Source organism: Urocitellus parryii, chromosome 15 (genome assembly GCF_045843805.1).
Source record: "Urocitellus parryii isolate mUroPar1 chromosome 15, mUroPar1.hap1, whole genome shotgun sequence".
In the NCBI taxonomy this organism is placed as follows: domain Eukaryota; kingdom Metazoa; phylum Chordata; class Mammalia; order Rodentia; family Sciuridae; genus Urocitellus; species Urocitellus parryii.
Window position 1 is genome coordinate 15,548,688 of NC_135545.1, and position 21,477 is coordinate 15,570,164.

General features: G+C 39.3%; 2 protein-coding genes and 1 long non-coding RNA gene across 4 annotated transcripts in view; 1 reads left to right on the plus strand and 2 right to left on the minus strand.

Annotated features, from left to right (window-relative positions):
* The window catches only part of LOC113175100 (zinc finger protein 569-like), a 127,150-nt gene that overhangs the window by 31,005 nt on the left and 74,668 nt on the right, over nt 1-21,477 (minus strand). The gene's annotated exons all lie outside the window — the stretch shown is intronic.
* Nucleotides 1-21,477, plus strand: part of Znf527 (zinc finger protein 527) — a 35,841-nt gene that overhangs the window by 1,733 nt on the left and 12,631 nt on the right. The window contains exons 2-4 of the mRNA XM_026379271.2: nt 239-366; nt 2,256-2,326; nt 21,004-21,130. Of these exons, the coding sequence (XP_026235056.2) occupies nt 2,294-2,326; nt 21,004-21,130 (160 nt within the window). The 5' untranslated portion in view covers nt 239-366; nt 2,256-2,293. The remainder of the gene's footprint in view (nt 1-238; nt 367-2,255; nt 2,327-21,003; nt 21,131-21,477) is intronic.
* LOC144250361 (uncharacterized) lies at nt 6,436-11,635 on the minus strand. Of its 2 annotated transcripts, none has more exons than XR_013342461.1 (3): nt 11,467-11,635; nt 8,303-8,587; nt 6,436-6,765 (listed from the first exon to the last, which is right to left on the minus strand). It is a non-coding gene; the product is annotated as an uncharacterized LOC144250361 (long non-coding RNA). The 2 variants fall into 2 exon arrangements; XR_013342460.1 differs by having other exon boundaries at nt 8,303-8,608.

Consider the following 21,477-nt stretch of genomic DNA (forward strand, 5'->3'; position numbering starts at 1 on the left):
TACATTGCTTCTCCTCTCAGCTTGCAGAGGCTTTTGTGGAATATTCCAAGCTCCCCAGAGCTGGCTAGTACAGCATAGCCCAGAATCTGGGGGTAGTGAATCCTAAATTTTAGGTCAAAAGAGAAGTTTCCCGTTTTCAAAAAGGAAAAAAAATGTTGGCTCTGAGAGGACAAGCAGGTTATTTTGAGTTACAGTTTGTTGTTGGTTTGGAATTATAGTTTGGCAATTTTTTCCTCAGGCTGCTTTTCTGTGGAGTAATAGATAACATCTGTTATCTCTGAAGATGCTTCTCTAAGGAACAAATGGCATTGGTTCCTCAGGTTTTTGTTGACCATATTCTATTCGGACATTGTGGATTCTTGAAAGGTCAGTTTTTGAATCTCACTTCAGTTGGATTCATGACTTTCAGTTGGTTGTTTTAACTTAAGTTCACTTATCAGTAAAATGGAAATAATAGTATCTACCTTTGCAGTCTTTTAAGTGTTGCACGAGATAATGGCATGGATAGCATGCATAATATCACTATGTATATTACAGGAAGCACAGCAAGATTTATTTATTCACTTATCCAGTATTTCTGAGTACCTACAATGGTTCAGTGAACCAAACAAATCCTCTTTCTCTTGGATCTTACAATCTTGTGTGAAAAGGCAAACAATAAACAGAATGTATGTGACATTTTCAATGGTGATAAATGCTAAGAAGAAAAATAAATCACGATAAGGAAAAAGAGTGACTGGAATAGTGTTCTCTTCAGATAGAATTTTCAGGGAACTTCCTCTGATGAAGTAACAGTTGAACACAGGAATAAAGAGAAAGAGAAAGCCTTGCTGATTTTTGGGAGAAGAGTGTTCCAGGAAAAAGGAAAAGCAAAGGTAACATCTGTGAAGGAGGAGTATCCATAGCATTGGAGTAACAATTAGGAGACCTGTGTACCTGAAGAGGGCTGAGCAAAAGGAGAAGGATAAGAAATGAGGTCAGACGAGCAGCCAGGGGCCAAGTCAAAACCCACCTTGTTGGCCCTGGGATAGACTACAGATTTTGTTGAGTTGGGTTTTATGTCATTTGGGGTTAAATTCAGCATTGGCCTTTTCCTCTGATCTTGGAAAGCATGATTCTTGTTCATATAAAAAGGATATGGGGATTGTGTAGCATTCCCCAACTTGCCAGGCCCTTGGCTATTGATCTGCTCTTTGCTATGGTAAACATTACATAACTCACGTGTTATGATTTTTCACATGGACTATAAAAGTTGGATTAATGTGGACACTTAAGGTTCTATCCTCAGCACCACATAAAAATAAAGGATTGTGTCTATCTACACCTAAAAAATAAATATAAAAAATTTAAAAAAGAAATTGAAGAAGTAAACAAGGGTCTTCTTTTCATTACTCTTCAAAATGTATTTTTGACATATCAGTATAAGTCCTGCCCATCAGAAAAGCATTAATGAGGGACAGTTTCACAGAAATTTTTATCTCATATTTCTTTGTCAGCCCTGTGTTTCTAATCCCAGCAAGGAACTTGGGCAATTGTTTTAAAAGTTGAAGAAGGCCAGACATGGTGGCACATGCCTGTAATCCCACTGACTTGGGAGGCTGAGACAGGAGGATTGAAAGTTCAAAGCCAGCTTCAGCAGAAGTGAGGCACTAAGCAATTCAGTGAGACCCTGTCTCTAAATGAAATATAAAATAGGGCTGGGGATGTGGCTCAGTGATTGAGTGCCCCTGGGTTCAATCCCTGGTACCCACATATACACACAAAAAGTTGAATAAATGTGACATTGTTTGTTTTTTTAAAGATAAAATGGCTGATTGTAAAAATTAGATTTATTTAAAATTTTTTTTAGTTGTTGATGGACCTTTATTTACTTATCTTATTTCAATGCAGTGCTGAGAATCAAACCCAGTGCTTCACACATGCTAGGCAAGCAGTCTACCACCGAGCCACAGCTGCAGCCCTAGATTTATTTATTGTGTAAACTTGGGTCCAATATGACATTTTTAGCCAGCTTATTAATAATCATTGGTAAATTGGATAGTATAGAAAATGCTTTTTCCACAGGATATTTAATTTAGGTCAGTCATGTTGGTGATGCTTGTTCATTAACCATTTATGCATTATTAATAAAATTACAAGAATTAAATCATTAAAAAGGATATGGGAACCATCAAGGGGCAATAATTTTATCTTTGTGGGTCTTACACTAGTAAAGTAGAACTGGGATATCATTTTTCTTAACTCTCCCTTTTTAGGACTTTGTTCTTAATCAAAAAAACAAACTGAAGAAGAAATGGCTGTTGGATTTTGTAAAGTCATGTCCCAGGTAAGTTAATAGTTTCAGAAATTTCATCTCCTTTTTCAGAACTTTGGGGCCACAGGGAAAAATTGCCCAGGGCACCTTCATCAGTGTTTTCTGCCATTTATTCACCTAAACCATCTACAAAACTTTTAATATCTTTTTTATGTGTGATGAATCTGAACTATACTTTTTAGACAGACTGTGATTTATTGAGTTGGGGATGAGTGCTCTATTAAACAGGGAGATCAAAGATAGCCTCTCTGAGAAGGTGACACTACAGCAAAGCAAAACTTCAGTGAAAGTAGAGAGTAAGTTTGTATAAATTAGGGAAGCAAGAGTAGCAAGGACTGGGCTGGGGCTGTGTAGCTCAGTGATAGAGCATCTGCCTCACATGTGTGAGGCACTGGGTTTTGATCCTCAGCATCACATAAAAAAAAGATTAAAAAAAAGAATAGCAAGAACCAAGTTATTTTGGTGGGAGCATGTTTGGTTTGATCCAACAATAGCACTGAGCCAGTGTCCTGGGGGTGGGAGGGAGACAGCACTGAGGTCACAGGTGTAGCTAGGGGCCAGATTCTGTAGGCAATTGAATGTCATTAGAACTTTGAGTTTTGTTCTAAATGTGAAGGAGAGCTTTTGGAGTGCTTGTGATATGATTTGATTTGATGTTTTAAAATAAATAGAAAGCATGGGAAATAGGGTAAAAGCAGGTGATAACAATCTGAACCCTGTGGGGAGCATTAGAGCTGGAGAAATTCTGTGTATGTATTGAAGATAGAAAATGGAATTTGATCCAGGATTGGTTGTGGAGTGTAAGAAGAAAAAAGAAGTCAAGGATGACTACAAAGATTTTTGGCTGGGTAGCTACACAAATAGTCATCCCATTTACTCAGAAATACATGATGGAGACTCTTGGATATATTGAGAGACCAAAAGGAATGCCGACTATATATCTGCAGTTCAGAACTAGAAATGTGAATTTAAAGCCATGGGACAAGATAAAATTATCTTGAAGTCAAGGTTCTGGCAAATGTTAATAGGAAAGAGATCCAAGGACCAAGTTTGGGACATTTTAACAAGTCAAGAAGAGGAGGAATCAGAAAGAGATGAAAACAACCGAGTGTTGTGGAATATGCCTGTAGCTCCAGCTACTTAGAAGGCTGAGGTGGGAGGATTACTTGATTCCAGAAGTTCAAGACCAGAGAGAGAGAGAGGGAGAACTGGGGAAGAGAGAAGGACTGATGGAGGACAACCAGAATGTGTGGGTCCTAGAAGCCAAGAATAGAAGATGTTTAAAAAGAGAATGATCAGCCAAGTTAAATTCTTCTGAGAGAGTGACATTGTTTGCTTGTTTTTTAAACAAGTGACTGATTCATTTGACAAGAACTACTTCATAGAGAAGTTGGGATAAAAGCATTATTACAATGGGTTCAAGAGATAATGAAAGGGAAGAAAAAATGGAGAATGCTGCAGTCTGGCTGGGCACAATTCACCAGCAATTCACAACCCTCACCACCTCCCACAATCCTCCTGCTCTTGAGGCCGATTGGCTGGGTCGCGTGGGCAGAGCCAGAGAAGTCCCCCAATGAGCAGCTCCGTGGTCTGAAAGGGCAGGGAAACAGCCCAATGAGCAGCTCCGTGGAGGAGCCAATCAGCTAGATGTTGCTGGGGCCGCTGTGAGCCAATCATCAACTGGCAGTCTGAAGTTTGCTGGCAGCTGGAAGTTTGCTGGGGCCCCTTTGGCTGTGGCTCTCAACATCTCCCCCTCTCTGTTTAAACAACAAGCATGTGGCTTAGGGACTGTGCCTGCCTTAGGTTGTCCAATACTACATATGGTCCTTACCCGTCTTCGGATGAGCTGACCTCAGGGCATCAGCCTCCTGTCTTAGGTTGGTACCATTGTAATTAGATCTTACCTGTCATTGACTACCGGTCCAGTATACAGCCACACCTGTGGAGAGGTACCAGCGGGGGGGTGAGGTTCTTTGCCTCACCTCTGTTGGCCCCCAAATTTTAGCTGAACGATCATGACAAGCAGAAGGGAGGAAGATATACCAAGCCAATTGACTGCTCCTTTTGGGAAAATTGTACCACCGATGACATCATCAGCAAAAATATCCCAACACTACCACAAGTCGCTGCACCAACAGATAGTTCACAATGCATACAAGTGAGTTCACAATGCATACAAGTGACACATAGTTTAGGCAAGTTCTGTAAGCGGTTCAGTGATGGCTATTGCAGAAACTGTAGATTAGTTTTATCTTTGTCTTCACCAGCCCAGGGATGAAGATAGGAATTCTGGCAATAATGGTTAATATTAATAATTGTGTAACATTCCAGAAGGCACTAAAAGAAAACAATTTTCTTAACAATTTACATTATCTTCACTGGCACTGGGATGAAGATAGGAATTCTGGCAATAATGGTTAATATTAATAATTGTGTAACATTCCAGAAGGCACTAAAAGAAAACAATTTTCTTAACAATTTACATTATCTTGAAGAGAATTATTAAATATAATGAAAAGGATAGGTGAAAGTAACCTCCTTTTTTGTTTACATATTAAAACAATTCTTAACAGTTATTTACCCAATTTAAATTAAACCATTTAAATCACGTGAATAAAAAAAAATTTGGATCCATTTTTTCATGAGCGCTTATCATATATGATATATGGACATACGTACATTCAAACATATAACACAAAACACAAGTGTGCACACATAATATAATACATACAACACATAAAATAATAGTAAAGGCCTTATAACTTTTTACAGGTGAAATCTCCATTGCAATGTTTAAAAACTCTATAGTCAAAAAAAATAGAACTGATCAGCAAAATATTAACCTAGGTCTGTATGAGCTCAAAAAACAAAATAGAACTTTATGATATGGGAAAGGGCAATAATAAAATAGATATTGAAAAAAGCATCCTGGTTCTGTTGAAGATGTAAGGATAGCCAAATTGGAGTTTTGGATATCAGCTGTTATGGATTTGAGCCAAATCATCTTCTTTTTGGTCTGTAGAAATCACTTTAGTTAATCTTTCTGGAATCCAAATCGGCTGCTGTTCTCCCTGTGGAAACACACAAACAGACCCCCGACTCCAGACAATCACTGGGTCAGGACTTTAGTTAATCTCTCTGGAATCCAAATTGGCTGCTGTTCTTCCTGTGGAAACACACAAACAGACCCCCGACTCCAGACAATTACTGGGTCAGGACCTTTCCATTGTCCTGTTAGAATATCTTTCCAAAGTACCTTGGGCTTATGTACATTTTTTGGACACATATGCCTTTCTGCAGCACTAAGTCCTGATGAATCCAAATTTAAAAAGTTTAGAGTAAAAAGGGTTATTTTAAGTTTATCTTTGGGGAATACATACCCCTTCCCAATTCTGTCTTTTTGCTTTAATAAGTACATTTTAATAGTTTGATGAGCTCTTTCAACTATACCTTGTCCCTGTGGATTGTATGGGATTCCTGTTATATGAGTAATGCCAAATGATGAGCAAAATTGTTTAAAAGAGGTAGAAGTATAACCAGGGGCATTATCTGTTTTTAACTGTTTTGGAACACCCAAAGTGGCAAAATTTTGTAAGCAATGAGCTATAACATCTTTAGTTTTTTCTCCGGCATGAAGGGAGCCCATCAAAAATCCAGAAGAAGTATCAACTGTAACATGCAAATATTTTAGTTTTCCAAATTTTGGCAAGTGTGTGACGTCCATCTACCAAATATGGTTAGGTATCAATCCTCTAGGATTGACTCCAAGATTAACTTGTGGTAAAAAGGTCACACAATTTTGACATTGTTTTATTATTTGTCTAGCTTGTTCCTTAGTTATTTTAAAACGCTTTTGTAAAGTATTAGCATTGACATAGAACCTTTTATGAAAATTTATAGCTTCTTCTAGTGTAGAGTCTACCACGCGGCCTGCGCAGTGGTTTCATTAATGAGGTTCTAGGCATAAAGTTAGTTAGACGAGATCGAAATAAAAACACAAGACTCAATTACCTTAATTCTATTGCTAGGTCCGAGACGGCTCCCCTCTCTGGTTCGCTCCTCTAGCCGCCCAGCAGGGCAGCAAGGATTACTCAGGGCTAGCAGGAGAGAGAGAGCGAGCACGCCGGGGAGTAGCCTTTTATTAGGGAACCAGAGATTCAGGGGAGAATTCCATCCAATGAAGGTTGAGGGGGGGCTGCACTCCAAGGTCAGGGTCAGCGATTGGGTCCCCGGGGTCAGTGGTCAGGCACACCCCCACACGGATGGGCTCTCTCATCAGGAGAGGGACGGGAAAAACTTCGACATTTGCCAAAGTGCCTCAGACCCTCAACGGGAGGCACCCGATCACGTGTGAGAATGGCGTCCCACATATTCCCCCTTTTTTGTCTTAAAAATGAGGCGGCGGTTCATTCTCTGGAGTTCCTGGATTCTTGATTGAAAGACTCGCCATCCTATAGTTACAATACAGAAGAGAATTAACAGCAAAGAGAATAATCCAATAATGTACCAAGCGGAGTGTTTAAGAATATTTCCAGGGTTGAATCCATTTAACTCCTTTAAAATTTGGTTAGCCAAAGAAGAAGGATCTGAAAAATCAGCTTTATTATTTTGAATGTCTTGGATATGGTGATGAAGTTCCAGAATATCCAAGCTATTATTACTATCTTGCCAAATACCTAATAAATGGTTTTTAACTTTCTCCCAATCCCAGAGAGAAGCATTGTACTTGGCAGCTGTAACACATACATACTTATAATTAGAATGGCATTTAAGCCTCTCCTTAAATTTTAAGGCTGAAAGTTCATTACCTATGTCTATAACAGTCGCCTCTAAGGCGTTCAATTTAGTCTCAATCCTTTCATCAATATTTACTTGATTACGCAGAGCCTTGGAAGTATTTTGAGCTAAATTATTAAGAAATTTTGCATGCTGAATATTTTGAGACAACGTCAGAGACGCAGAGACAGTTGAGGCAATAAATGAGACCAGTGCTAAGACACCAACAATTATGACTCCAATAGCACGTTTAGGTCTTGTTAGCTGAGCATGAATTTGCTGCAAGACTTGTAAACCAGCATCAGCATACCATGGCTCTGAAATATTAGCAGGTAATAAAACAAAAGAGGGCTGATGAAGTATTAGCACTCCTTTTCCTCCATTATACCTAGTAATACAGTTGGTTAGGTTGCACTTATTACAAGTAATAATATATCTGTCATTTATCCATTTAACTTTTACATTTCCAATAATTAAAACATAAGGAGATTGGACACAAGCTCTTAAGCCATAGCAAGATCCCTCTTTACAGTTCTTGCCGACAAATTTTGGTAAAGGCTTATCTGTAAAATGTAAATACTCTGAGGCAGCAATTAAACGCCAAATATCTTTTTGAATACCTCCTTCACTATAAGTCAAAATATTACTAACAAATCCTGCAGGTGTCATAGCAGAATTTCTTCGTAATTGTCTTTTATCAATCTTTGGAGACCAGTCTAAAATATACCCACTATCTTTAGACACCTTATGTTGTACAGGAAAGGCATTTACATAATCCATCCATTTAGGAAAGGTGCCGATCTCAATTATAGAACTATTTGGACAGTGGGGTATCCGTGGAGGTTTTGCAGAAATGACTGGCTTGTTATGGGAAAGTCCCATTTTAATTACTGATCTAGTATTAGGTTTTAAGTCCCCATAAATAGAATTATTTGTCAATCTAGGTTTACCAATCGCTGTCTTTTCTTCAAATGATACTTTCAGACAGCCAGCATGTTTATCATGTGACCAACACAAGGGTAATTGGGCACTGTAGCCAGAATAATTAAATCTAGTCACATGATTGGGAGTAATATGAGTATCTGTAAATCCTCCCATCATGAATGAGTTATTAGTAAATACTGGAATAGATTCTCCAGTCCACACAGCTGGGTGTACCAGGGGTGGATCTGGGAAATATGTCCAATAAGTGTCTACTTGATTCCCTTTTACCTGACAGCCCAGTAGGGCAATTACTGTCGCTACCATCAAGACTGGGGTCCTGTTCTTTCCTAGGCGTCGAAGTATTTGGGAAGCCTGGGTTGTTAGCTTCTTTACGTCTTTCCACGAAATCAGCTTTTCGACTGGTTCAATCTGGTCTTTCTTCATCCTTTTTCGAAATCTCCTCCTTCTGGGTATTGGCTCCTCTGGGTCGATCCTCAGTCGCTTGAGTCTGGGTTCTATCTCCTCCATGTCTGATAGCACGTTCAGGCACCCAAATAGGATGGAAAGCACCTTCTGGGAAGATACAAGCATGGCCTTTTCCCCACATTATTACAGGATCTGGACCCTTCCATTGACCAGTCTGTAAGTCTTTCCACAGAACTCTGCCTAAGGGGCCTGTTACTGAAGGAGACATTTGTCTCTCAGCAGCAGTGTGACCTTCTGCATCACAGTTTAAAAAATTTAAAACAAACAAGGCATGATTAAGGCTATTTTGGGGAGTGATAATCCTATTCCCCCCTTTTAATTTTTGTAATTGAAGCTTAATAGATAAATGAGCTCGTTCCACAATGGCTTGACCTTGGGGGTTATAAGGAATTCCTGTTTTATGATTAATTTTAAACTCTTGGCAAAATTGTTGAAAGGAAGAGCTTACGTAAGCTGGAGCATTATCTGTTTTAATCTGCATAGGGCACCCTAAAACGGAAAAAGCTGCTAAGCAATGAGAAATTACATGTTGAGCATTTTCCTTAGTACGTGCTGTGGCAAAAATAAATCTAGAATAAGTGTCCACTATGACATGTACATAACATTGCTTACCAAATTGAGGAATATGAGTTACATCCATCTGCCATATCTGATTTGGTTTTAATCCACGGGGATTTACCCCTGATGGCAGAGATGGAGTGTGAATAACACACTTTGGGCATTGGCTTACAATCTGACGAGCTTGTTCTCTGGTAATACTAAATTTTTTACGTAAGCTAGAAACATTTTGATGATGCAAGGAATGGGAAGCTAGTGCACAGTCATATGAAGACATCTGTTGACAAAAAGCTACTAACTTATCAATTTTGTCATTACCTGAAACTAGAGGTCCAGGAAGATTAGTATGGGCTCGAATGTGTCCTATGAAACATGGGTACTTTCGCATTAGCACTGTCTTTTGTAAATTATGAAATAATTCAAATAACTCCTGTGATGAAGTAAACCCAATCATTGAAGTTTCAATATTTTTGGTAACTCCGACTGTATATAAGCTGTCAGAATAAATATTAATAGGCTCATTTGAAAAGTAATCTAAGGCACAGATCAGAGCTTGAAGCTCTGCTCTTTGGGCAGAAGTATAAGAAGTTTGTATCACCTCTGTGTGAACATGACTGAAAAAACCTGCCTTACCTGAGTTAGAACCATCTGTGAACACTGATAAAGCTCCCTCTATTGGATAAGCTCGTACAATTTTTGGAAAAATTAGTGATGTTAATGATGCAAATTGTACAATCTTATCACGAGGATAATGGCTATCTATCTGTCCAGGGAAATCAGCAAAAGCTATTTGTCAATAGTTAGAAGTTTGAAAAAGCCAGTTAGTTTGTTGAGCAGAAAATGGAATAATTATGATATCAGGCTCAGATCCAATTAATTGTAAAATCCTAGTTCTACCTTTAATTACTAATTGAGCTATAGAATCATGAAAAGGAATTAATGTTTTTTGAGGAGAGTGGGATAAATAAATCCACTCAATAACTCCTAATCTTTGCCATATGGCTCCTGTTGGGGTATGCTCAGTTGGAAATATTAATAAATACACTATTTCTTTAGGATCTATTCTAGTAAGCTGTGCATTTTTAATTGCAACTTCAACTTTCCTTAAGGCTGCCTTAGCTTCCAAAGTTAGCTGACGTGGAGAGGTTGGAGAAGGATTTCCTTGTAATATCTGAAATAAAGGACTTAACTCAGAAGTAGTTAGTTTTAAGGATGGCCTTAGCCAATTAATATCTCTTAAAAGCCTTGAAAATCATTAGGGGCTTGTACGGAAACTGTTTGTTCCGCTCCGGTAAAATCAAAGATGGCGACCCCCATGGTCGGCGCGATGACGTCACATTGCGCGACCACCTACTTCCTCACTTTCGTCCCGGGGGCGGGCCGACCGGAAGTTTGTGTTCCGGCTAGGCGGAAATGCCGGCGGCGAGAAGGCGGGCTCATCCGCGCCATCTGAATCCACCGCGTGGCGTTGAGTCCTGTAATATCTATTATTGTTAGAAAATGGAGCTCTGAACTTAAAGCCGCGCATGCGACACTCCCGGGCAAAATGATTGTTTTTACCACAAACGTAACATCTACCGCGGGACTTTTGACCTAAATTTTTTGGCCCCAAGGTCTCTTTTAACGCAGCCGCTAAAGTCACTGCTTGCAACTGTGTGGGATCTAAATCAGAACACAGGCGAATAAACTCAGAAACAGTTCCTTTTTTACGATGCGGTCTGAGGACATCTTGACAAATTTTATTAGCGTTCTCAAAAGCCAATTGCCTGACTATGAATTCGCTTGCTCCTGGGTCCCCTATGGATCTGTTGGCAGCCTGATATAATCGGGCTACGAAATCTGAATAAGTTTCATTGGTACCTTGTCTGATTTTGGTAAGGACTAAATTGGACTGGTCCTTGGGGACGATCTGTTTCCAAGCACGCTTTGCACAGTCAGTTATCTGATTGTATACTGCAAAATCATAATTTAATTGCCTTTCTAAAGCTGCAAAATCTTCAGTCCCTAAAAACATCGTTACTGGCGTTTCTAGGCCCTGCCTTCTGTTTCTCTCTGCTTGTTCATTACAGAAATCACTCCAATAGGTTTTCCAGATTAAGTAATCTCCCCCACTCAGACAAGATCTGGCTATAAAAATCCAATCGCTAGGAGGAAGGGGTTGTGAACAAATATTTTCTATCAGACTTTGAACAAAAGGGGAATTTGGACCATACATCTCACATGCACTTTTTAATTCTTTAATAGTTTTAAATGGAATTACAGTATGAACTCTTACTCTCTGATCTTGTTCATCAGTTTGTTCAAAAACTGGAAAAAGGTAAAAACCACTAGTATCCTCCCCCATTTCTTGAGCCTTCTTAATACCTTGCTGGACTGGGGTAAGAAGAGTCATTTTTAATTTAGCATACCTGTTAAATTTGGTCCTTCTAGCAGGTACCGGCCGAATTTGAATAGCTTGGGCAGGCGGTGTTAAACGCAGCCTATTGAAATTTCTCTCTAAGTCCTGAATTTCAATATCTGATTCTTCCTCTTCAGACTGTGAGTCATGGTCCGAATCTGAACTATCGCCATTTTGAATTTGGGTTTCTACACCACGTGGTTGAGAAGAACCCTGAGCCCCTCTAGGAGTCTCTTCCGTATTTTCCTCTCTAGCAAGATCATCTATCTTTTCCGGAGGGCCTTCTAGGATCTGGGAGGTTTCTCCTCTATGATGTTGCTCTGTACAATCGGCCTGTGGGTTAGTCTGATCCTGTGAGCTAAAGTCCACATTTTTAACCTTTGGCTTGGCCCCTAGTGCCTTTGTTTTTAAACGGCTTAAGGGAAAGGGAATTAACTTAGCCTCAGGCTGATTCTCCATTTGAATAGACCTAACAGCTCGTTGAATGCCTTTTAAAAGGTCCTCAGGGGGCCAGGAACTCTGGCCCATATATTCAAAAAGACAAACTTCTAGAGCTGTCCATGTTTTCTGTATATTTTCAATGCCTCCAGGTAATTCATTAGAAATACAAACTCTCTGTAACTTCCTTCCTAATTTCTCCCAAGTAAGTAAATTTGGAGATTCCTGTTCACAAAACCAAGGACAATATTCACCTACAATCTTTAAAAATTGTAATAACTGAGTTTTCTTTATCTGTTTCCCTTTCTGATTAATTATACTGTCTAAAATAGTCAGGTACATTTCCTTATCAGTAGAAGTTGAATTTCCCATTTTAATTAATTTAACGTCTCTTTCCTTCAATAACTCCAGGTACTTTTGTGACCCAATGTCACCTCTTCCTTTATCTTTATCTTTTTTTTCCTTATCTTTATAGCCGGCTCCCACTCAATCTAACTAATCTAGAATGCCCCCCTCGTGGGCGCCAAATCTACCACGCGGCCTGCGCAGTGGTTTCATTAATGAGGTTCTAGGCATAAAGTTAGTTAGACGAGATCGAAATAAAAACACAAGACTCAATTACCTTAATTCTATTGCTAGGTCCGAGACGGCTCCCCTCTCTGGTTCGCTCCTCTAGCCGCCCAGCAGGGCAGCAAGGATTACTCAGGGCTAGCAGGAGAGAGAGAGCGAGCACGCCGGGGAGTAGCCTTTTATTAGGGAACCAGAGATTCAGGGGAGAATTCCATCCAATGAAGGTTGAGGGGGGGCTGCACTCCAAGGTCAGGGTCAGCGATTGGGTCCCCGGGGTCAGTGGTCAGGCACACCCCCACACGGATGGGCTCTCTCATCAGGAGAGGGACGGGAAAAACTTCGACATTTGCCAAAGTGCCTCAGACCCTCAACGGGAGGCACCCGATCACGTGTGAGAATGGCGTCCCACAGTAGAGAAAATATGTATGTCATGTGTAGTTTTATCTGCTAAATCATTGCCCAAACTAAGGGCTCCAGGCAATCCTGTATGTGCCCTGATATGTCCTATAAAGAATGGATCTTGGGCTGGAGATGTGGCTCAGCGGTAGCGCGCTCGCCTGGCATGCGTGCGGCCCGGGTTCGATCCTCAGCACCACATGCCAGCGGAGATGTTGTGTCCGCCGATAACTGGGAAGTGAATGTTGAAAATTCTCTCTCTCTCTCTCCTCTCTCACTCTCTCCTCTCTCACTCTCTCTTAAAAAAAAAAAAAAAGAATGGATCTTTTCTGTCCCAGATTAAACTTTGAATAGTGGAAAACAAAGAGAAAACAGTAGAAGAAGGGGAAATCCTACCAGCATCTTCAAGGGATACTATAGCATTAACTATATACTGACTATCAGAAAATAAATTAAATACAGAATCTTTAAACATCACAAAAATTTGTAATACTGCTTTAAGCTCTACCTTTTGAGCTGATTGTTTGGGTACTAAAAATGTAAAAGTTCAATCAGGTGTAACTATTGCTGCTGTACCATTATTTGACCCATCAGTGAATATATTTGGAGCATTCATGATAGGTGTTTTTCTTGTCATTTTTGGAAAAATTACAGAATGCAATGACCAAAAAGACAATAAAGGATTAGATGGTAAGTGGTTATCAAATGAAATTAGATTTGCACATGATTATTGCCCAAGTATTTAACTCATTAGCTAATTCATCAATTTGATTCATAGTATATGGAGTAATAATTTTATTGGGAGAAATTCCAAACACTGCCTTTGCTGTTTTTATTCCTTTGAGTATTAATTGTCCTACAGCCTCAGGATACCTAGTAAGAATAGTGTTAGGAGAATAAGATAAATGTATCCATAATAATGGACCTTCTTGCCAAAATACTCCTGTAGGAATATTTTTTGTTGGTAGTACAATAAATAATAAAGGCAAACTTATATCAATTCTATCCAAATGCATATTTTCCATATATGTTTCAATAATTTTTAATGCCTTTCTTGCTTCAGGCGTTAACATTCGGGGTGAATTTGGATCTGAAGGACCTTTTAGGATATCAAATAAAGGTCCCAATTCTCCTGTTGGAATACCTAGATAAGGCCTTATCCAATTTATGTCTCCTAATAACTTTTGAAAGTCATTAAGTGATTTGAGCTGATCTACTCGTATTTGAATTTTTGGTGGACGGACCATGGTTGAGGATAATAGAACTCCCAAATAGTTAATTGGAAAATTTAATTGTACTTTATCTATTGCTATCTCTAGATTATAATTTTTTAATAGTTTGTAAGTGTGGCATAACATTCTAGCAATGTGTTTTTAGCTTTGTGTGCTAATAATATATCATCCATATAGTGAAATATTTGTAGCTCAGGATTTTGATTTCTAAGTGGCTGGATTACTTTGTTAACATAAATTTGACACATAGTTGGGCTGTTAGCCATCCCTTGAGGGAGTACTTTCCATTCATATCTCTGATCAGGACCTTCATGATTTAGTGCAGGGATAGTAAATGCAAAACGTGGACTATCCTCAGGATGAATTGGAATTGAAAAAAAAAACAATTTTTAATATCTATAACTAAAACATACCAAGTTTTTGGCAAAGCAGACAATTGAGGAATCCCCGATTGAGCAGGTCCCATAATGACCATTTCATTATTAATGGCTCTTAAATCTTGCAGTAATCTCCATTTACCAGATTTCTTTTTGATGACAAAAATGGGAGTATTATGGGGAGATACAGAAGGTTGTATATGTCCTTCCGCTAATTGTTGTTTGACAAGATCATGGGCTACTTGTATCTTTTCTTTAGTCAAGGGCCACTGAGGAACCCATACTGGTCTTTCTGATTTCCATGTAATTTTTATTGTCTCAGTGGCCCTTTGTGAAAATCCAACCCATGTCTGTCTGTTCCTTGATCTATTTGTATTGGTGCTGCTATACCTTGTTCTTGTTTTTCTAATCTTTTTCCTTTCCTAAAACCTTGTCTAGCCATAATAGTGGGTGCATTTTGATTGATGTTATTTGTTAATGTCAAACCTAATTGATCTAGGACATCTCGTCCCCATAAATTTACGGGAAGATGATCCAATACATATGGCTGTATAGTTCCTTCACATCCTTCAGGATCCTTCCAATCTAATACCATTGCACTTCTATCGGGATTAGTCGCCACTCCTAGGCCTCGAAGCGTTTGAGTGGCTTGTTGTAATGGCCAATGTTTTGGCCATTCTTGATGAGAGATGATGCTAAGGTCTGCACCTGTATCCAGTAGCCCATTAAATTCATGTCCTTGAATATTTAGTTTTAGCATGGGGCGAGAATCTAAATTTAAAGAAAGCATAGCCCAATCTACACCTGTGGAGCCTAATCCCTTGGAACCTCTTTCTACAGCATGACTGAAAAATTTATCATGTAGGCTTGGTATTATTAGTAACTGTGCTATTCTATCTCCTGGTGAAATTACTGATATACCCTTTGGAGAACTGGCTATAATTTTTATTTCACTTTCATAATCGGGATCAATTACCCCAGGACTTATCAAAAGTCCTTTTAGAGTAGAAGAGCTGCGTCCCAATAATAAGCCTACTGTTCCTTTGGGAAGAGGTCCTTTCACCCCTGTGGGAATGATTTGAACTCCCATCTCTGGAGTTAGTACTGATCTGGCAGAGGCACAGATGTCCAACCCTGCGCTCCCTCTGGTTTGTCTGATGAGGGATCTGATGTCCTGGGCACTACCCTGATGGGGTTGCTGGGGTTGCTGTGTTCCTCCAGTGCTCCGTATATTTGTGGTTTGGGGCCCCGGAGCATTGGGGCCCCCTGTCCATTTTTTGGCAACGGAGCCCGATGCCTTTGTCCACGATATTGTGGATAAATACTTTGTCCTTGTTCGTTTTTTGATAATGGAGTACCCTCTATGGTGGTTTGAGAACGGCATTCATTAGCCCAATGTAATGAAGTACCCTCTATGGTGGTTTGAGAACGGCATTCATTAGCCCAATGTCTCCCTCTACAGCATCGTGGGCAAATATCCGGTATTCTACTCCTTTGATACCTAGTTTTGTTAAACCCTCCTCCTATGGGGCAATTCCTTTTAAAATGTCCTGCTTGTTGACAATTGTAGCATGTTCTTGGCCTGGCATATAAAGCCTGTTTTACTGCAGCTGCCACAATTTGCCCTTGTTCATTAATGTCTCTGGCATCTAAAGCCTGTTTTACTGCAGCTGCCATGACTTGCTCTTATTCATTAATGTCTCTACATAATTTAATATATGTGTTTATTTTTTTTTTAAAGAGAGAGTGAGAGAGTGAGAGAGAGAGAGAATTTTTAATATTTATTTTTTAGTTCTCGGTGGACACAACATCTTTGTTGGTATGTGGTGCTGAGGATTGAACCCGGGCCGCACGCATGCCAGGCGAGCGCGCCACCGCTTGAGCCACATCCCCAGCCCCTAATATATGTGTTTAAATCTTCCTGTTTCCATGGTCTAATGATATCTCTGCACCAACGATTCGCTTGGTCATAAGCCAGTAGTTGTATTAATGGCATTGCTTGTTCTGTATTCCCAAAAACTCTGGTAGCTGTTTGAATAAGCCTATCTACATATTCAGCGTAAGGTTCATTAGCTCCTTGTATTATCTTAGATAATTGACCTTGTAAACCTCCATGTCCTTGTAAAGTGTTCCATGCCTTAACTGCATCTACAGCAATTTGTAAATATACACCAGGATCATATGCAATTTGTTGCTGCCGATCCTCATAAGGTCCCTTTCCTAACAACATATCTAGATTTCTCTGAGGATAACCAGCTGCTGCATTTCGCCTAGCCGTCTCCTTGCAAAATTCCTCATTGGCAACCTTCCATAACAGGGATTGTCCTCCAGTTAGCACAGCTTTACAAATATTAGCCCAATCTGCTGGCATCATGTTTAAGTTGGTAATGGATTTGACCAAGCTTACAGTGAAGGGTGCTTGAGGACCATAGGTTGTTACAGCCTTTTTTAGCTCCTTCACTGATTTGAAATTTAAACCCTGGTAAATTCGCTGCCCTCCTACCTCAAATACAGGGCATACTTGAGATCCTGTCTCAGGATCCCAACTATCAACTGAGGGGGTTGGGAGTCTCCTAGCATATGGAGGTGGTGCTGTTGATTGGACACTTATGCCCTCTGGTGATAGAATGCTGTTAGTAGCAGTCTCCTGTAGAGGTGGTGCTGTTGGTTGGACACTTACACTCTCTGATAGAAAGGTGTTATTAGCAGTCTCCTGTTGTAACTTTTCCCCTGATGGCTTTTTCTGCTCTAAACTTCCTTCCTCTGTCTCACTAGCTCGAAAGACCTTCTCTTTTACTTGAATCTTTATGTCTTCTCCTTCCTCTACCTTTGTCTGAACTGAAGGCTTTGGACAAAGCAAACCAGATACGTTCGTCCACAATGGCAATGTGCCAACTGGCAGAGTCTCTGGGTTGTTCTTTTCTATTCTTTTTAAATCTTCACCATGATGGTTCCATTGTGATATATCTAACAACTCCTCCTTAAAAAGCCATGGGCTACATTTTTGTATTATATCAGCGTATGCCCTGACTGTTCTTGATTTTACTGGGAAGCCTCCTTGCTCTAACAATTTACTTAACAATCTTTCGGTTTGTTTTTTACTAATTGCTGATCCCGTATTTCTACTATAATACAACCCAGCAAGATAACACCAAACCAAACCGAGACAGAATGAAATAAAGTTGGAACAATAATTCATTATATCAACCTTTCTATCCTCCTGACATGTGCATCCGTCCTTTCTCCCTATCTGTTCCTCAGACGCAAATAGTTTTTCTTCAGATGTGAGCAGTTTTTCTTCCCTCTCACTCATCTCCAGGGACAGGCAAGTTAAAACAAAAATGAAGCAAAACAAAAGAGTAAACTTAGAATGGCTACCCATCCTCTCGCCCTGCCCTCAGGGGCGAGCAGTTTACTTACCCTCAGTCGCTCCCCGTGCGAGCCACCAAATGCCGCAGTCTGGCTGGGCACAATTCAGGAGCCACTTGTCAAAAGAAACTAACTTTATTTTTAGAACTACAAACGCCAAGCAAAACAGCTCCTCAGGAAAAAAAAATCCTCAGAGCCCAACTGCCACCACCGGCTTCCACAAGCCTCTCACCCACCAACCCTCACCACCTCCCACAATCCTCCTGCTCTTGAGGCCGATTGGCTGGTTCGCGTGGGCGGAGCCAAAGAAGTCCCCCAATGAGCAGCTCCGTGGTCTGAAAGGGCAGGGAAACAGCCCAATGAGCAGCTCCGTGGAGGAGCCAATCAGCTAGATGTTGCTGGGGCCGCTGTGAGCCAATCATCAGCTGGCAGTCTGAAGGGCAGGGAAACAGCCCAATGAACATCACCGCAGAGGAGCCAATCAGCTAGATGTTGCTGGGGCCGCTGTGAGCCAATCATCAGCTGGCAGTCTGAAGTTTGCTGGCAGCTGGAAGTTTGCTGGGGCCCCTTTGGCTGTGGCTCTCAACAGGAGAAGATGAATCTGGACCTATGATAATGTAGCCAGTAGCCACATATGACTACTCCAAATTAAGATGTGCTGTAATTTTAAAATATATGTCATAATTTGAAGATTTAGTACAAAAAAATATGGTCCTTTTAATAATTTTCTATATCAATTATATAATTTACATCCGGATATCTTTACATTGTATCTTAATAACATTCTAAATACATCACTTAAATGAAAAGTATTATTAAGTTGACTTAATTTATTTCTGTTTACTTCTTAAAATATGATTACTGGAAAATCTAGAATTACATATGTGGCTTACATATTTCTTTTGGATATCCCTGGTCTAAACAACTCTTTGGAAAAGTTTTTATTATTATTATTATTATTATTATTATTATTTGTAGGTGAACACATACCTTTATTTTATTTATTTTATTTTTATGTGATTCTGAGGATCAAACCCAGTGCCTCACATGTGTGAGGCAAGCACTGCATGACTGAGCTACAACCGCAGCCCCTAGAAGAGTTAATAAGTAGAATAGAGAAGGATGGGGTTGTGGCTCAGCGGTAGAGTGCTTGCCTTGAACATGCGAGGCTCTGGGTTCTATCCTCAGCACCACATAAACATAAATAAATAAAATAAAGATGTTGGGTTCAACTACAACTAAAAAAAAATAAATATTTTTTAAAAAAAGAGGAATAGAATGAGATCATGGAAGGGAATTATTTTTATATTTCTTTGTAAAATGGAAGATATTGCACTAGATTGTATATTGGTAGGAATGATCCAGTAAAGTGAGAAAAGTTGGTAATACAAGAAAAAAACATGACAGTGTCTTTTTGTGGACAAGTGAAGGATCGGCTGTATATAGAACCTGGAATTTATCCATAATAAGAGAAAAGACAGTGTATACAGTGTAGGTAACAGATTGCCAAGTACATAGGGAGGCAGGAGGATCAAGTTCAAAGTGAGAACAAGGGAGAAGTTGGTGGCTTGAGAAAGAAACAGATGGTATGAAATAGTCATCAGGATAACAGGAAAGTGAATATTTAGGAAAGTATAGTAGAGTAGTCTTAAAATTTGAGGAATCTCTGTTCTGGAAATCAAAATGTTCATCAATCAGGATTCTAGCAAGAAACTCAAAAGGGGACAATTTATAAGGTATTATCAGGGTATAGAGAAACTAAAAAGGGTGGCACTGTATCCTGGGACTCATTAAAGCAGAAAATTGGATGGAGAGGCCTCCTGATAGGTACTGTGAGCTTTTAATGAAGAACAAAGATCACCCAGGACTCCACTCTAGATTTACAAAATCAGAAATTCAGGAGTGAGTCTAGTAATCTGGCTTTTAATAAGTCCTCCAATGATCCTGGAATAAATATATAACCCTGCTCACTTCCCTCACATCTCTTTCAAGCACCTGAACACAGATGAAAATAGCAGGGTCAAGGGAGCTTATTGATACTGTCAATGTAGATCAGCCTCCCAGCCACAGAAGAAAGAGCAGCACATGGAAATTACACCACACTATCTAGTTATATAATTTTATTTATCCAGATACATTTATCTCTATTTCCATATTTGAAATTTCATTATTTTTGGGAGAAATGAAAACACATTCTATAGACTGGAACCTCATCATTTTTAAGCATTGTGTATTCCTTCATACAGAAATAGAAAATTTCACCAGTTTTTTCACTGAGTGGGAAATAGTTTTTACAATGTGATAAGTTTTATAATGGACACTGGATATCCATCAGTTAAAACAGACTTCCCTTCATGCAGCTTAGAATTCAGTGACTACACTCTATTTTTGGACATGTAAGTTGTTTTCATATTTTTTTTGTATAATCTTCTAAAGAAAAATCTGTCTAAATATCTTTACTTATTCTTCATTATTTCTTCAGGATATATTTCTGGAAATTTTCCTTATATAAAGAGTCTAAATTCAGATCATACTCTTTTGTTAAAGCACAATCCAAGGCCTTCCTTCACTACTCTGCTATGCCTAATATCCCAGTTTGGGGAATATAAAGAAATCTTCCACATAATAAATTTTTTATAACTTAGTATGTACAAAGTACAACTTAGCCCTTGCTCATATACTTATACTTTTTCATGTTATAAGCTAATTTTTCTTGTATTTGTATATATGTCTTTTTCACAGAAGTGTAGAAATTTCAAGTGGTGAATCTCTTTCAATATTTCTCTTCCTTCAAAATATTTTACAAACCTGAACATATAATACTTTTCCTTTTTTTTTGTACCAGGGATTAAACTCAAGGATGCTTAACTACTGAGCTACATCCCTAGTTCTTTATTTTTTATTTTGAGACATAGTCTCACTAAGTTGCTTAGAGCCTGTCTAAGTTGCTGATGCTGGTGTCCAACTTGTGGTCCTTCTGCCTCAGGCTCCTGAGCTGCTGGGATCAGAGACGTGTACCACTGCACCTGGCACATGTAATTGTTTTCTAATAAAATTATTTTCCTGGATTATTTAGAGCTTTAAACTCTGGATGAATTTATCTTTTTTACTGGGACCATATGGGAATCTAAGCACTTGGTGAATAAGAATTTATTTTTATTTCAGGGGTTGGTGACTTTCAAAGATGTGGCTCTAGACTTTTCCCAAGAGGAATGGGAATGGTTGGACCCATCTCAGAAGGATTTATACAGAGAAGTCATGTTTGAAAACTACAGGAACTTGGTATGGCTTGGTAAGGATGTTTCTCCCCGATAAATCCAAAATTTCCTTCTGAGATGTTTTTATTTCCTCAATCAGTAATATCTAGGACATTTTGAAGGTACTTGAATTTCTGCCTTCTGTTCCAGGAAGTGATTGGAAGTAGTTTTTTAGAGTTGGAAATGAGTAGTTCCCTTTGCTATAGAATGGTGGTTTGAAACAGCAACATCAGCATGCTCTGGAAATTTGTTAAATACAAATTATAGGACCCCACTCTAGATCTACAAAATCAGAAATTCAGGGACTGTGTCTAGTAATCTGGCTTTTAATAAGTCCTTCAATGATCCTGATGCCTGTCAAAGTTCCAGAGCCAATGTTGTA